At 46.2% G+C, this 14,488-nt stretch overlaps 1 protein-coding gene across 3 annotated transcripts in view; it reads left to right on the top strand.

Moving 5' to 3' along the window:
- The window catches only part of MAPK8IP1 (mitogen-activated protein kinase 8 interacting protein 1), a 65,111-nt gene that overhangs the window by 7,080 nt on the left and 43,543 nt on the right, over window positions 1-14,488 (top strand). Inside the window, exon 1 of one of the 3 annotated variants that reach the window (XM_081834875.1) lies at window positions 11,150-11,303. The exons of the other annotated variants lie outside the window; for them this stretch is intronic. Coding sequence (XP_081691001.1) covers window positions 11,233-11,303 — 71 coding nt within the window. The 5' untranslated portion in view covers window positions 11,150-11,232. Of the gene's footprint in view, window positions 1-11,149; window positions 11,304-14,488 lie in introns of those variants that run through there. 3 annotated transcript variants of the gene reach the window in all.

Genomic DNA, 14,488 nt, shown 5'->3' with positions numbered 1-14,488 from the left:
GCACAATACTAAGGCTAGATCTACCAAGATGTGTGGTGTTAGGATCCAGCAGGTACAGTGGTGCCTCGCAAGACGAAATTAATTCGTTCCGCAAGTTTTTTCTTCTTGCGAGTTTTTCGTCTTGCGAAGCACGGTTTCCCATAGGAATGCATTGAAAATCAATTAATGCGTTCCTAGGGAGACCGCCTTCAGACCAGGTCCGGGGACAGTCTGTCCCCGGACCTCTTCTGAGGGCTGGCGGGGGGAGAAGGACTTTTCTCCCCACCGCCAGCCTTCAGAACAGCCTTCTGAAGGCTGGCAGTGGGAAGAAAAGCCCTTCTCCCACTGCCAGCCTTCAGAAGAGTTCCTGCAGGGCTGCCTAGGCTGCGGATAGCAGCCTGCTGCCCGGCGCGAGGGGCGCTCTGAAGCAGAGCGCCCCTCGCGCGGGGCAGACATTCGCAGCTTGGGGAGCCCTGCAGGACTTCCCCGCAGGGCTCTCCAAGCTGCGGATAGCAGGCTGCTGCCCCGCACGAGGGGTGCTCTGCTTCAGAGCGCCCCTCGCGCGGGGCAGACATTCGCAGCTTGGGGAGCCCTGCAGGACTTCCCCACAGGGCTCTCCAAGCTGCGGATAGGGGCAGCAGGCTGCTATCCGCAGCTTGGAGAACTCTTCTGCGGGGAACTCTTCTGAAGGCTGGCGGGGGAGAAGGGCTTTTCTTCCCACCGCCAGCCTTCAGAACAGCCTTCTGAATGTTGGCGGTGGGGAGGAAAACCTTCCTCCAACCGCAAGTCTTCAAGACAGGTCCGGGAACAGAGGAGAAGCGCTGTCGCCTTCCCCTCTGTTCCCGGACCTGTCCTGAAGGCTTGCGGTGGGAGGAGGGCTTTCCTCCCCACCGCCAACATTCAGAATGCTGTTCTGAATGTTGGCGGTGCGGAGGAAAAACCCTCCTCCCACCGCAAGCCCCGGGAACAGAGGAGAAGCGCTGCGCGCCTTCTCCTCTGTTCCCGGACCTCCCACCGCAAGCCTTCAGGACAGGTCCAGGAACAGAGGAGAAGGCGCGCTGCGCTTCCCCGCTGTCCCCGGAGATTTCCCTATGGGCTTTCGTCTTGCGAAGCAAGCCCATAGGGAAATTCGTCTTGCGAAGCCGCTAAAAAATCGGAAAACCCTTTCGTCTTGCGGGTTTTTCGTTTAGCGAGGCATTCGTCTTGCGGGGCACCACTGTATCTGGCTCAACTTGGCTACACCAGTGAAAGTACCCAGCACTGACTCAGCTGGCTGATGTCACATCCTGACTCACTTGGGACCCAGCAGGGGGACTTAGCTTGGATCCTAAGCCAGTTCAGCATAGTCATGTGACCTGGAAACATAGTGTAAGTTAACCTAACAGAAAGGTGGTGTCACCCAAACTCCATTTTACAGGCTGGCTTTTTGTCTGCCAGGCTTTGTCCAGCTCAGCCAATAGCAGAAGTCCTCCTGAATGGAGTTTGGATCTGGCGTACTTTATGCCAGTTTAATTTAAGAAAGCATAACTTATGCTGGCTTCCCATACTTAACAATTGCTCCCTAATTAGCTAGCCCAAGGTCCATCATTCCCAGTGGGCATTCTGTTCTCGTGCTCTTAAAAATAATATTCAAAGAATGGCTTCATTTTTACAAGATCCTTATTAGGAGCCTTGAGAAAGTAAAGTACCGGTTACATACCAGTGGCTGGGAACCTTAGGAGGGACGAGTGATGTTTTGCTTTGCATAGGTACCTGGTTGACTGCTGTATGAACAGGAAGCTGGACTAGATAGGCAGATGATCCAGCAGGCTGTTTTTGTGTTCTTTTGAGAGTCCCCCAAGGGCCAGCTAAAGAAGTCTGAAGGGCCACATTCAGGCTCTGGGGCAGGGATCAGCAAACTTTTTCAGCAAGGGGCCGGTCCACTGTCCCTCAGACCTTGTGTGGGGCCAGACTGTATTTTGAAAAAATAAATGAATGAATTCCTATGCCCCGCAAATAACCCAGAGATGCATTTTAAATAAAAGTACACATTCTACTCATGTAAAAACATGCTGATTCCCAGACCGTCCGTGGGCCGGATTTAGAAGGCCATTGGGCTGGATCCTTAGTTTGAGCCTTAGTTTGCCTACCCATGCCCTGGGGCTACCATTCGCCAGCCCTGCTCCAAAGTCTGATTTTTAAGGTCTGGCTTCATATGGATGCTTGCAGCTCTGTAGTTGTTCCTTTGAACAACTGTGTAAGGCAAAAACAAGCTGTTTCAATTTATCAGCGTTTTCTAAAAGCCTTCAAGTTTTTAGGCTTTGTCATAAACATGAATAAGGTGTGGGTTGCTCTCTGCTCTTTTGTGAAGATGGATCTCTTTTCTAGCTCTAAAATTATTTGCTGGATTTGCTGAAAATTATTTCAATGTGGCTGAATTATGTTTTTAAAAACCTACTAACCAAGCAATTATAGCTGGCCCAGAAAAGACAAATATTGGAGAAGTGGCTCAGTTAACAGAACTGGCTAACTCAAGACTAGTAGTAGAGATCATCCTGGTCCCATGTTAGTCTGGCTATGAATTGTTGTCCTAGATACAGCATTTGTCTCCTGGGCTCTTTGTGCGTTAATGTAAACAGCAGCATCTAAAAATGGAAGAATGACTATCAGGCCCAGATCTCCCAATGTAGAGCTCCATTCAGACTTAATGATCCAGATAATAATAGATTTTGCTAGAAAAGTTAACAGGAAGAATTCAGGAGACTCTCTAAGACAGGTGTAGGCAACCTAAGGCCCGTGGGCCGGATGCGGCCCAATCGCCTTCTCAATCCGGCCCGTGGATGGTCCGGGAATCAGCGTGTTTTTATATGAGTAGAATGTGTCCTTTTATTTTAAATGCATCTCTGGGTTATTTGTGGGGCATAGGAATTCGTTCATTCCCCCCCCCAAAAAAATATAGTCCAGCCCCCCACATGGTCTGAGGGACGGTGGACTGGCCTATGGCTGAAAAAGGTTGCTGACCCCTGCTCTAAGATCTAGGTAAAATAAAAATAAGTTCCATTTGCCAAAATATGGGAATCCTCAGATCTGTGAGGATTAAGAAAAACTTTGCAGACTGTAGACTGTGAGAGGGCATCCAAAGATTGCTCCTTAAACGAAAGCAATTGAGTGACTTGTGACACTCTAAAGACTTAACAATGTTATTGTGGCACAGGTGGTTGCTGGCCAGCAGAGGCGGAGCTACCTGCCCGCGGCAGCATCTTCCCTAGTGGTCCGCTGCCCACACAGTGAGCGTGGGTGTGGCGTGACGATGTCACCTGCCCTCATGGCTGACACCCGGTGCGCACTGCACCCCCCGCACCCGCCTTCCTCTGCCAGTGCTGGCCAGAACATACATCTGATGAGGCAGGTTTGCCTACCAAAGCTCATGCTGAGAATTATTTAATCTCTCAGGTGCCCCAAGACTTCTACAGTGTTTCTCAAACTTGGGTCCCCAGCTGTTGTTGGACTACAACTCCCATCATCCCTGACCACTGGTCCTGCTAGCTAGGGATGATGGGAGATGTAGTCCAACAGCAGCTGGAGACCCAGGTTTAAGAAACACTTCCCTTGGGTTTGTTGCAACAGGGTTAGCATGCTGCTTAAATGTTTTCCATTTTTTTAAAGATGTGCAAATCTGAAATTTCTGAAAATTGTGCCACTGAAGGATTCAGCCCCATTAGCCAACTATCCTTATATACTGAGCTGCACTTCAGCATCTGTGAGCAAAAGGGGCTGCCCTTTTCTCAGGGTTTCTGTTGTTCTAGGCTGTAAAGCAAGCAGAAATTGCTGTCAGCCCTTTTTACAATGACCTAGTTTCAGTTCACTCCCTGCTCCCATCACAAGGTGAAGCCTGAGCAACTGCGCTTTGATGTTAAGTGGCATCTAAGCAGAGGTGACACATGTGCAATGGTGCAAGTCTGATCTGACTAGGACTTGGAGAACAAAAAGTTGTTTGGGTGCAGGATGGCGTTTGCCTTTCTTGAAGGTGAATTTTCCTCCTTGCTGCTTTTTTGTTCATGGGGCACTGCATTTCTCTACTGACCTTTGAAGACTTCGTGGCCCATAATGATTTGATGACTGGCTGAAAAATAAAACAGTCCTTCATCAAACGCATGCACCTCCTTCTTTTTTGTGGGGACTTCACCCAGAGCCCACTGAGTGGGGAGTCAGTTCCTTTCAGTCTACAAACCATTGTTCAGCATTTGTACTCTTGACTACAAGGGGTCCCACAGCTATGGCTTCCTGCATCTCAATCATGGTTATCATAGCCCTTGGAACATGCACCAGCTCAACCAGCCTTCCTTAGGTTGTAAAGAATCCTGAAATGAGAAAGAAAAGTCTTTGCTTTGTGCCGAAAAATGGTAAAAGCAGGCCCCAGGCAGGCTTCCCTGGATAAAGTGTTAGTCCTTGGCACGTTGAATCTTTGGCCGTGTCTTATCTTAGTGCTGCTCAAAATAACTTATCTCCAGATAAGCAATAGAGCATGTGTGACTTGGAACCTGATAAGAGACACAACCATGCCTCGTTTCCTTTGCAATTAATCTCTGCAGTTGACTGCTGTCACAAGTTCAGACAAATATTACTTTAAAACATAAAATATGACAATACAGTAGGACTGCATGGCATCACACGATGCAGGCTAGAACTTTCGCCAGCTTGCATAGTTCTTGTCTCATTACATATATTTAAACAGAGTTTTGAAATTCGACTGGCTGTCCTGGATTAAAACAGCGTCTCCTGGTGGGTGCAGTTCTCTAATACTACCTGTCACATAGGAAGTTGCCTCCTGCTAGGTGAGATTATTTGTCCACCTAACCCATTTTTACTACTCTGACTTGCAGTAACTTTTGGGTCTCATTAGATATATTTCCTGACACTTGTTAGCTAAATGATCCCTTTAACTGAAGATGTCTGGGATTGAATCTGGTACCTTCTGCATGCAGAGCACATGCTCTCTCGCTGAGCATGCCCTGAGTTGATATATGCAACACCAGAAATGAACTGGAAAGGTCCAGAAAACAAGAGAGGATCAGGTGGGTTGGGAACTGTCTCTTTCCTGTAGTTGGGCATTAATGTCTAGGCAGCCATTCCTTATTTTTTTATAGTTATCTTGGGTAATCTTGGAAATACCATGATTCTGAATCCAAATAGGAATATAGGACATCTAACAAATCCCAGAACAGTTCGTGTACTGCACTATACACAATTCAAAATCTTTTTTTCAGTCTTGCCCCTAGTTTGGGGCACAGTCACATTCACAATCTTCCAAATCTATTTTTGCAGTATGTCTCTATTCTTGCAATGCTTCCACTTTCATTTCTGGAAGAGAGCCAGTAAAACCTTTCTCTCCTCTCGTCCCTCCCCGGCAATATGTATCCTGCTAATATAGATATGCAGGAAGGAGAAAGGGAATTATATACATCTCGGTGCAATTAACACCCCTGCAGCTAGGCAAATGAACAGAGGTCAGGAATTCTGGAAGGTTTAATGCAATGAAACCAGTACAGCATAAATACTGTTTTTAAGCATCTGAATTTGTCACCCTCCTTTGGTGGACAAAGTGGCAGCTGGAGATGGGGTATTGAATGGGATAGTTCAGTGCTAAGGAGAACTTTCTCAGAAAAGAGATTTGACTGGAGGTACCCGCCTGCATATTGTGTGTCTACCTGGTTTATGAAAGCATTTTTATCCAGTTCACAAATACAAGCAAGAAGCTAAAACTCAAAATTCCTCTTGCTTGCCTGAAGTGCAGGAATAGACCTCAAAATCTTAAAGGGTGAGCTTTTGCATCCCTGAGGAGTTGTGTCCTGAGAACTACAAACATTGGAGCAATTTGTATCAGACCATAGTCTGAAATGAAACTGCCAGCGCTTTGGGTCAATTTGTGTTCATTGAGCACACCTACATACTTTTACCTAGGAGGTCTCATAAGCAGGGTCTCATGAGAAGCCACTAGGTTTCACTTTGCACCAGGTGCTACTATTCCCAAAAGGATTTGAATTCAGAACTCCTGAAACAAAAATAGGAACAAAATATCAAGTGATAATGTGCACATGTGAACGAGCCGTTACAGATCTAATGCCAAAAGTCAGAGCTCCTATATCAACTGGCATCACCTCAGTTAAAACACTTTTCATCGAAGGCCATTCACCTGCGAATCATTGAGTGATGAAGTCATTTACTAATGAGATATTGAGCGGTCAACATGCTTGTACAGCCTCTGTTCTCTCATACTCTTAACTCAGGAAGATACGCTGATCAAGCACCTTCTTCAGTGAGGAATGTGTGAACTACTTTTAAATACATCAAAATGGCTAATCGAGTAAGAAGGCGGAATAGATCAAGGAGAAAGTAAAACAACTATGAATGGCTATAAGCTGTCCATCAGATTCAGTTGAGCAATCAGAAAAGCAAGATTTCTAACAAATTAAACCAGATTCTGGAATATGTGCTATGCATCGTGTGTTGCAGCAAATAATGTGTTTTAAAGCAGAGCAGGTAAAATTCATGGATATATATGTAATAGCAGAAATTCAAGGCTGTAGGGGCAGGGTACAGTACAGATCCTGTGGGTTAGAAGCACGTTGGACTACAACCACAGAGAAGACAGACATGGTCTGCTTTGCTTATCATAGAGGTTGGCCAAATAAGTGGGGGACTTAGGTTGTTAAGGTGTTCAATAAGTTCGCCTGCTGAGTGAGGCGTGACAAGATAGTTCTGATTGACCCATGTGAGGACAGGATGCTGGACTAGATGGAACATGGGCCTGATCCAGGAGTTTTTATGTACTAGGAGATGGCCTTTTCAGTAGTGGCACCCTGTTTGTACAATACTATTCCCAAGATGCTTTCTTTGTTCCTGCTTTGAGGTCTCCTCAGTGCCTTTTTATTCTGCAAGCTTTAATTTATTTTCTTAAACTTTCAGTAATTTAAAATTATTTGTGTTTTTTAGATATGTTCCGAAATATTAAAGGGCTGTTTCAATATCATTTGTGCTGTTGGGAGCCCTGCTGTTTTGGTTTTAATACTTCCTGCTGAGTTTTTATGCTGCATTGTATATTTTGGTTTCATGGTTTCGACTGTATTTTATTATTTTGTTGCTGGGTGGTGTGTGTGTGTGTGTGTGTGTGTGTGTGTGTGTGTATTTGTCAATAGCAATAAATAATCATGCATTCAATGTTGTCACCTTGGATCTGAGGCTCACCCTACTTCCAGCAAGGCACTTGAAGCTTGGAAGTTGCTGCAGCTGATAAAATGCAGAGCCACTAGCAACAAGCCTGAAGGTAATGAGCTGATTTTTCCAACCCACGGGAGCCCATGCATTTGCAGGAAGGGGCCTTCCTGGCTGCTTGTTGCTCACGCAACATGCAGTCTTCGGCTACGGAAAGGGTCTGTGTATCCCTGGAGACTTCTAATAGCTTTTTCTGAGCCTGTGTAAATCCCCATAGGAACTAAAGAAGCGGAGGAAGGGGTGGTTAGTTTTTCAGCCGTTGAGCACCATGGACAGGGATTTGCTTTAGAAAATGCTGTGGCAGAATGGAGAGAGAATTAGCATGCTAATCTGCTTGTGATGATATTAATTTTAGACAAAGACTGTTTCAATGCCTGCAGTTAGCCCGAATAATCATAAAAAACAGCCCATGGAATTCTAAGCATTACCCACAACCACTTGGGCAAGCACAGGAAGGAAAGAGCCCACTTCAGTGTAATAAATTGCTGCATGCATATAACACAGTCTTGGTGAGGATGCCGCTGACAATCTCTGCAAATGCATTGTCACAATCAATAACAAGGAGAAAATATGGTTAATAAACACAGAGCTAAACTGAGGAAGCAGAAGCAAGGAGAGAAGGGCAGGCAATGATGAATGCTTCTTTGTGAAAGCAATGGGGCCGTTGAGACTGCATGGGTAGCAGTGGCACAGGGACTTGGGGAAGGGGACTGTGTCCCTAACAGAAGGATTCTCCCTGCATGTGCTTGAGTAGAACCACATAATGGAGTTCAGTAATGTGCTCTAGTCATGGGCCATTTCAAGTCCATATGGAGCATCCCTGTGTAACATCTGCCAGGGTTGGTTTCTGTCTCCCCTGCTTTAGCTGTTGCCCAAATGTACCTTCCTATATAATGGCAGTTTCAAGTTATTGATTATAGTGCATACTGAGCAATGGAGAGAAGCTGTTACTATTTTATCCAATGCCCAGCAAGCTCAGATTTCATGAAATGGCAGCAGCTAAGGTGCCAAATGATATTCTTCTGGTCCCAGACTGTTAGGTTTGGGAATCTACATTGCTTGACCTAATCCAGGTTCAGAAATAATGACAAGGCACACCTTCAGTTGTGGATCAAAATCAGGTGCTTGGGATTGTGGTGGTCTGAGTGTTTCTTTGTGTCAATCCCAAATGCAGGCTTAGTGCATAACCTTTTGTACAGCACAGGGATTTCTCGATTGCTCTGGCTGCAACTGGCATGATGGAGATAGCTATCCCATTCTGCCTCATTCAAGAGTTTGGCATCTTCCTCTGAGCAACCTGAGCTTGGGCTGATGTCAGAGAGAGGATATTGAGCTAGATGGTCCATGAACCTAATTCAGTTTGGCAGCCCCAATGGGAAAAAGCAAGGCTGAAAACGAAAGACGGTCAGGAAAGAGAAAAAGGTGATGTAGCAAAAATGGGAAGAAGGAAGCAGCACAAGACAGCATGCACCAGGTTCTGTGAAAGCAAATAAAATGACATCAGAGGTGGGGGTGGAGGCAAAAAAATCAAAGAGAGATAAAATGTTGAACAAAGGCATTTTGGTTATGTGGAGCTCAAGTAATTAAAATGGTATTAACATTCACAACAAATGCAATGACGTTGAAGGCAGTGCCCATTAAAATTGAATTTCTCATCTCCCTCTCTTGTAAAATCATGGGAGTTGCGTTTTGGGGACACAACAGTATGCATCATGCTTTTGTGAGCTGGCAGTCCTTTGTCTAATTCATTTGGAGGAACATTACGATAGCCCAGCAACTGTTCTCCTTGTGTAACGTTAGCATGAATTACCTGGACTGATGCTCGGGGGTTCTCTCTGTGCCTCTAGGATTGCCTCCCCCCGGTTGTTGCCCTGCAGATGCCATTGAACTACACGTTCCCTAATCCTTGACTGTTGGCTACACTGACCGGGAGTGATGGGCGTTGCAGTCTAAAATATCTGGAAGGCCCCAGCCTGCGGAAGGCTTCTCTCTAGAGGCTTTGCTGTGGTGGTGTTTTAAAAGCATAATGCTCCTTACAGCCTGATCCTCAGAGTGCTGTGCTGCTGGAGGTCCCAGTGAAGTGAATGAGGCAGGCATGTACCTTTATAGAGTATTTTGGAAGAGCAGACTGTCTGTCTTCTGGGCCAGCTCCTTAATGGGGTGGCTCCAGCTGGCTTCTGTGGTTTAAATTAAGCTCCAGCCAGAATCCCTTAATGAACATGCAGTTGCTGCTGTTGACCTAACTCCCTCTCCACAAATGTTCTTAAAAGCTTTCAATCCACCTGGGTTTTGGAATTGTCCCCAGCAGAGATCCTTGGGCAACTTGCATAGCCGCCTCTGTGTGCCTGAGAGCCAATCTGGATGCGAAGGGTTGCTCGGGGAGCTCTAGGGTTAAGTGCTTTGCACCTGCTGTTCCGCTCTCTTCTCCATGTCATTCAAAATAGACTTAGTGCTCCTCTCACATATATTCTCCCAGCCCAGAACAAGGGGGATATGTGAGCCCCTAATGTAGAATTCACTTGTTTATCACCCACCAGCAGGTGATAGAGATGGTGATAATCTTTCAGATGCTGTGGAGCAACTGGAAGTGTGCAGTGTGCACGTTTTGCTCTGCATCCCTTCCATATCAGAAGCTGCTCCGTGTTCCTCCTTCCTAGTAATAAGGCTAATAGTGCTTCACTGCCCTTGAGGGTGATGGTGGTAAACACTATAATAAAGACTGGGAATCACTTAAGACTGTGATAAAGGACCCTTCACATAAATTGACTGCCACGTGGAGGCCATTTGAAATGGTGCCTGCATGGCAACTTCTCCAGGGAGCAAGCTGTTTAGGGACAGTGGCTCACCTGGGCCAGTGGACTGCAGGCCTGCCGAAAAAGGGGAAAGGTGGCATTGCAGCACCTGGTCCAAAGCCAGCAGGAGGTTTAGACCCTGAGGTCCCATTTTAAAATTAAATGCAGTAAGTCTGCAGCTTTCACGCATTTAACTTGTGTACATTCAGCTTTATGTGTGCAGCAAAAATGAAAATAAAAATAAATGGAAAGGGAGTGGAGCTCTGGGGGGGAAATGACTTGGGCAATCGCACCCGCCATTGAACCCAATGTGTTTGGGCTATACACTATTTGGGCTTTAGGCGCTATCCCCAGAACATAACGCCAGCATAAGTTGAGTGTATGGTACATGAGGGATGGGGAACCTGTAGCTCTCCAGAAGTTGAAAGACTCCAACTCCTATCAGCCTCAGCCACCGTGGTCAATAATCAGAGATGGTGGGAGTTGTAGTCCAGTGACATTGGGCAGCCACAGGTCCCCACTGCTATAGACTACAATAGGCTTGCTGTCCCACCAGAGTAAACACTGGCCTGTGAATCACCCAGGTGAGTTAACAAGGAGGATGTAGCTGAACAGCCCTGGGGTTCCTTACTTTGGTAAGTACCTTGATGGTATAAGCAAGCTCTGCCTCTGCCCTGTGCTAGCCATTTTAGATTCCTTGTGTAACAATATTCCTCTCCCTGAATAACGGAGATGGCTGGGTCGTCCTCTGGCACTTGGGGACTGGTCCCATGCAGCCTTGTTAGGCAGAGGCATTGCAAGGTCAAGGGGAAGGATGGCTTGGCAGAGCTTAGTGCCACTGATGTGGTAACTCGATTCCCCACTTTTCCCCTTGACTGCAGCTGATGGGGAGGGGAGCAGAGATGCGACTTGATCAGAAGCCTGCCTGGCTGAGGGAAGCAGCAGACCAGGCAGAGTGCAGGGCTTGGCACCATCTCAGCCCAGAGGGTTATTTCCCCCCACCCACCCCAGACAGCTGAGTCCATTTATTTTTAATGAGCTCCCTTAGAATGCGCAGTGAGAAGGAGAGAGCAGCGCGAGCGGCAGATTCTCCCCAGCCGGGACAGGCAGAGGAGACGGCACATACACAACTCTCCTTTTCCTTAAGGGGGGAGGCCTCCCTTCAACTGCGGCCGCTGCTCCTCTCCCCCTGAGGCGGGGATCCTCTTAAATGAAGTTTGAACTTAAAATGCAGTCGAGCACAGAGGAGGAGAGCTGGCTTGAGGATCAGTGGGAGAAATGGTATGTCTGGGGGCAGGAGGGGCGTGGGGGGTGGGGGGAACAGAGCCGATCTTGTGCACCTGTACAGCATTTTTACATTTTTTAAAAAAGCAGTTCTGCTTGGCTTTATACCAGCCCATTTATTTAACCGGTGAAGCCTGTCTTGCTAAAAGCCCTGTTTGAGCAAGGTGTCTGCATAGCAGCTGTGGCCTCTATGTGCAGACTTGGTTGCAAACTTCTATCTGCTGCGAAATGGGATTGAAAGGCAGTCAGGGCAGGGCAAAGAAACCAGACCATTTGGGTAGAGCTCTGCTAGTCTCTCTCTGGCATGGCTGGCTTTGAGCCCAAATGGGACTCCTTAGTTGCCAAAAGGAAAATATTGGTCTGTCAAGAGAGTTTTCTTTCTTGGTGCTAAGAAGCCGTCTGCAGGAGACCTTTGCTGTAGGGGAGGTCAGGATCATGTAGATATTGTGGTGAATAAGTGGCGTGGGGAGGGCAGGAGTAGATCTCCCAGTGCCCTGGCATGAGCCTGTAAGTTGCCACTTGCTGTCACTGATGGATCAAACTCTTTCAGCACACCCCAGAACTGAATATGTGGGGCTCACTGCAGGGAAAATCCCCCAGCCTATCATACAATTGGTGCTTTCTTCAGTTCCACTTTCAGTGAGAAAGTATGGCAGTCCCTTTATGTCAGACAGGAGCAGATTCAATACTGCTGTTAGCTGGGAGTGACAAACCAAAGGCTTTGCAGGGCTCTTCTGAGTGGGTATAGGTAATTGGAAAAAATGCTCCTGCTGGGCTATTGTGGTAATTGCCCATTCGTTAGCTTCCCAGTGACAGGGACAGATATTTGCATGCAATAGAACAAGTATTAACAGAAGAGATTTCCTGACCCCTGTGACCTCTCTGGAACAGGAGAGGGAATCAATTAATGCTTTGGCAGCCCATCATATAGACTCTCCATCCTTCTCCTAATATTCCTCTCTTCTTTCTTCCCTTCCTGTGTGGTGTAGTGGTTCCTGAGAGCCAGTGTGGTGTAGTGGTTAAGAGCAGTAGACTCGTAATCTGGGGAACCAGGTTCGATTCCCCGCTCCTCCACATGCAGCTGCTGGGTGACCTTGGGCTAGTCACACTTCTCTGAAGTCTCTCAGCCCCACTCACCTCACAGAGTGTTTGTTGTGGGGGAGGAAGGGAAAGGAGAATGTTAGCCGCTTTGAGACTCCTTTGGGTAGTAATAAAGCAGGATATCAAATCCAAACTCTTCTACTCTTCTTCTGTGTGCAGCCCCTCAGAGGCGTACAGGTTTCATGTCAAATGCCCCACCCCCTTGTTAATTCAGATGGGCAATTCAATTACAGCCCTCCTACGAATCCATTCCCTAACTCAAGCTGCATGCAACTTTCTCTGTAGCTCTGGAAATCCCCAGTCCCAATATCACTGTGCCAATGCAGGGGAGAATGGAAGACAAGGCACCACGCTACTTGATGGGTATCTTTTGCCTCCTTTGCAGTGTAAAGTACATGCCAGAGAATTGCAGTTCAAAATGGTATAATAATTTATAATATTAATAATTTATTATTTATACCCCGCCCATCTGGATGGTAACCTCTTACACGTGCTATGCCTCCCAGTGTGACTGGTAATGCCCAGTGGGAACAGGAGAAGGGGGGGGGAGTTTCCTCCCTCCGTGAGTAATAAAGCTAAGGATTCAGCTGGGAGCTGCTGGGAAAGCGATGGCTTCTCTGCTGAACCCTGCTCTGTGCAGCAGGCTGCGCTTCAACCAGCAACAAATTTCTCTGTGCAAAGACTTGCCCTTGGCAAAATGTCCCCAAATGTTCCCTGCTGTTCTCCTGTGAATTGATCTCAAGCAAAAGCCATTGACTGTATATCAGAGGGGCTGCAGAAAGCACTTTGGCAGGGTTTCAGAGGAAGGAATTAGAATCCATATTGATAAGATGCATTGAGATGATCTGTGGATGATTCATTATTTCCTTTCTTGATGTCTCCCTTACTGCCTTTTTCTTACCTCCACGGGGAACAGATAGGCTGACGTGTCTACTCTGGTTCTTAAGGCTAAATGCAGTCTCTTCTCTTGAGGATATTGTCAGTGTTGGGGAAGGGCATTTCCTCTTCTATGGGGAAAGGACACCTGAGGGTGGGAGGAGAACATAAAAGGCTCTTTCTGCCTCTTGGTAGATCCCTGGATATTAGGGGGCAACTGAGGTTTTCATTTGGAGGAAGCTGATTGGGCAAAGGCCAGCAGTAAATCGCTAGATATTGTGTATGTTTCTGCTCATACAGTTTTGTTTTAGAGTTGATTTATAAAACTATTGGATTGAATTTCTGTGTATTTTATACTTTGATATCTGTGCTGTAAACTGCTTTGGAACACAACTAATGAAGAGCAGTTTAGAAATTAATTCAATAAATGTACTTCAAAGGATTAAAGAAGGGAGAGTCCTATTGTTGCCAAATGTTCTTGGTAGGTTTTCTCACTCTTTCTGTCTGAACTGCCTGGAAGCCTGGACAGCTTCCATAAAATACCAAGGTGGTGTACAACAATATAAACAGGTACAATAAAGCAGAAGATGCCACAAAACAATACAAAATAACTGGCTCATCTTGGGGGGGAAATTAAGCAACTGAATAGACTTGTTATCATGGAAATGTGAAGAGTTATAAACGGAATCTTCTTTAGTCAAAAGCCTACTTTTCTCATGCTCTGTCCCCACTTCTTAGTTTCCTTTTCATATTGATGGTTTCTTTATGATGAGACGTACATATGGTGCCACACAATTGGGTCAATTCTGCAGATGTTCTTGAATAATTCAGGCCAGACAGAGAATTTGGGTTGAATCCTGACAGTTATAGGATCCTAACATTTTAAGACCAAGTTCAGCCTAAAAAGGAGTTGACAGCGAGCTAGAAAGGTATCCATTGGTTCTGCCACATGTTGCTGTAGTGTACAGTATTATGTTGACAAGGTTAATTTTTCACTATTAAAATGCTGTTTTGAGATATCTGGCCTCATTTCCATTTCATAATGCGTATTTTCTGAAGAAGTCAAAACATTCGGAGTTGGGAAAGAAGTTAGATGAGGGATGAGAACTCTTAAGTTACTTACGGATTGTAACTATCTTGCTGGAGTGATTCAAATTTAGGTTTGTGCAGTTGAAGCGGTTTTACCTAGGAATTGTGAGATAGCA

This window comes from Podarcis erhardii (assembly GCF_964252035.2).
Source record: "Podarcis erhardii genome assembly, chromosome: 1".
In the NCBI taxonomy this organism is placed as follows: domain Eukaryota; kingdom Metazoa; phylum Chordata; class Lepidosauria; order Squamata; family Lacertidae; genus Podarcis; species Podarcis erhardii.
This window is presented reverse-complemented; position numbering and strand designations above follow the sequence as displayed.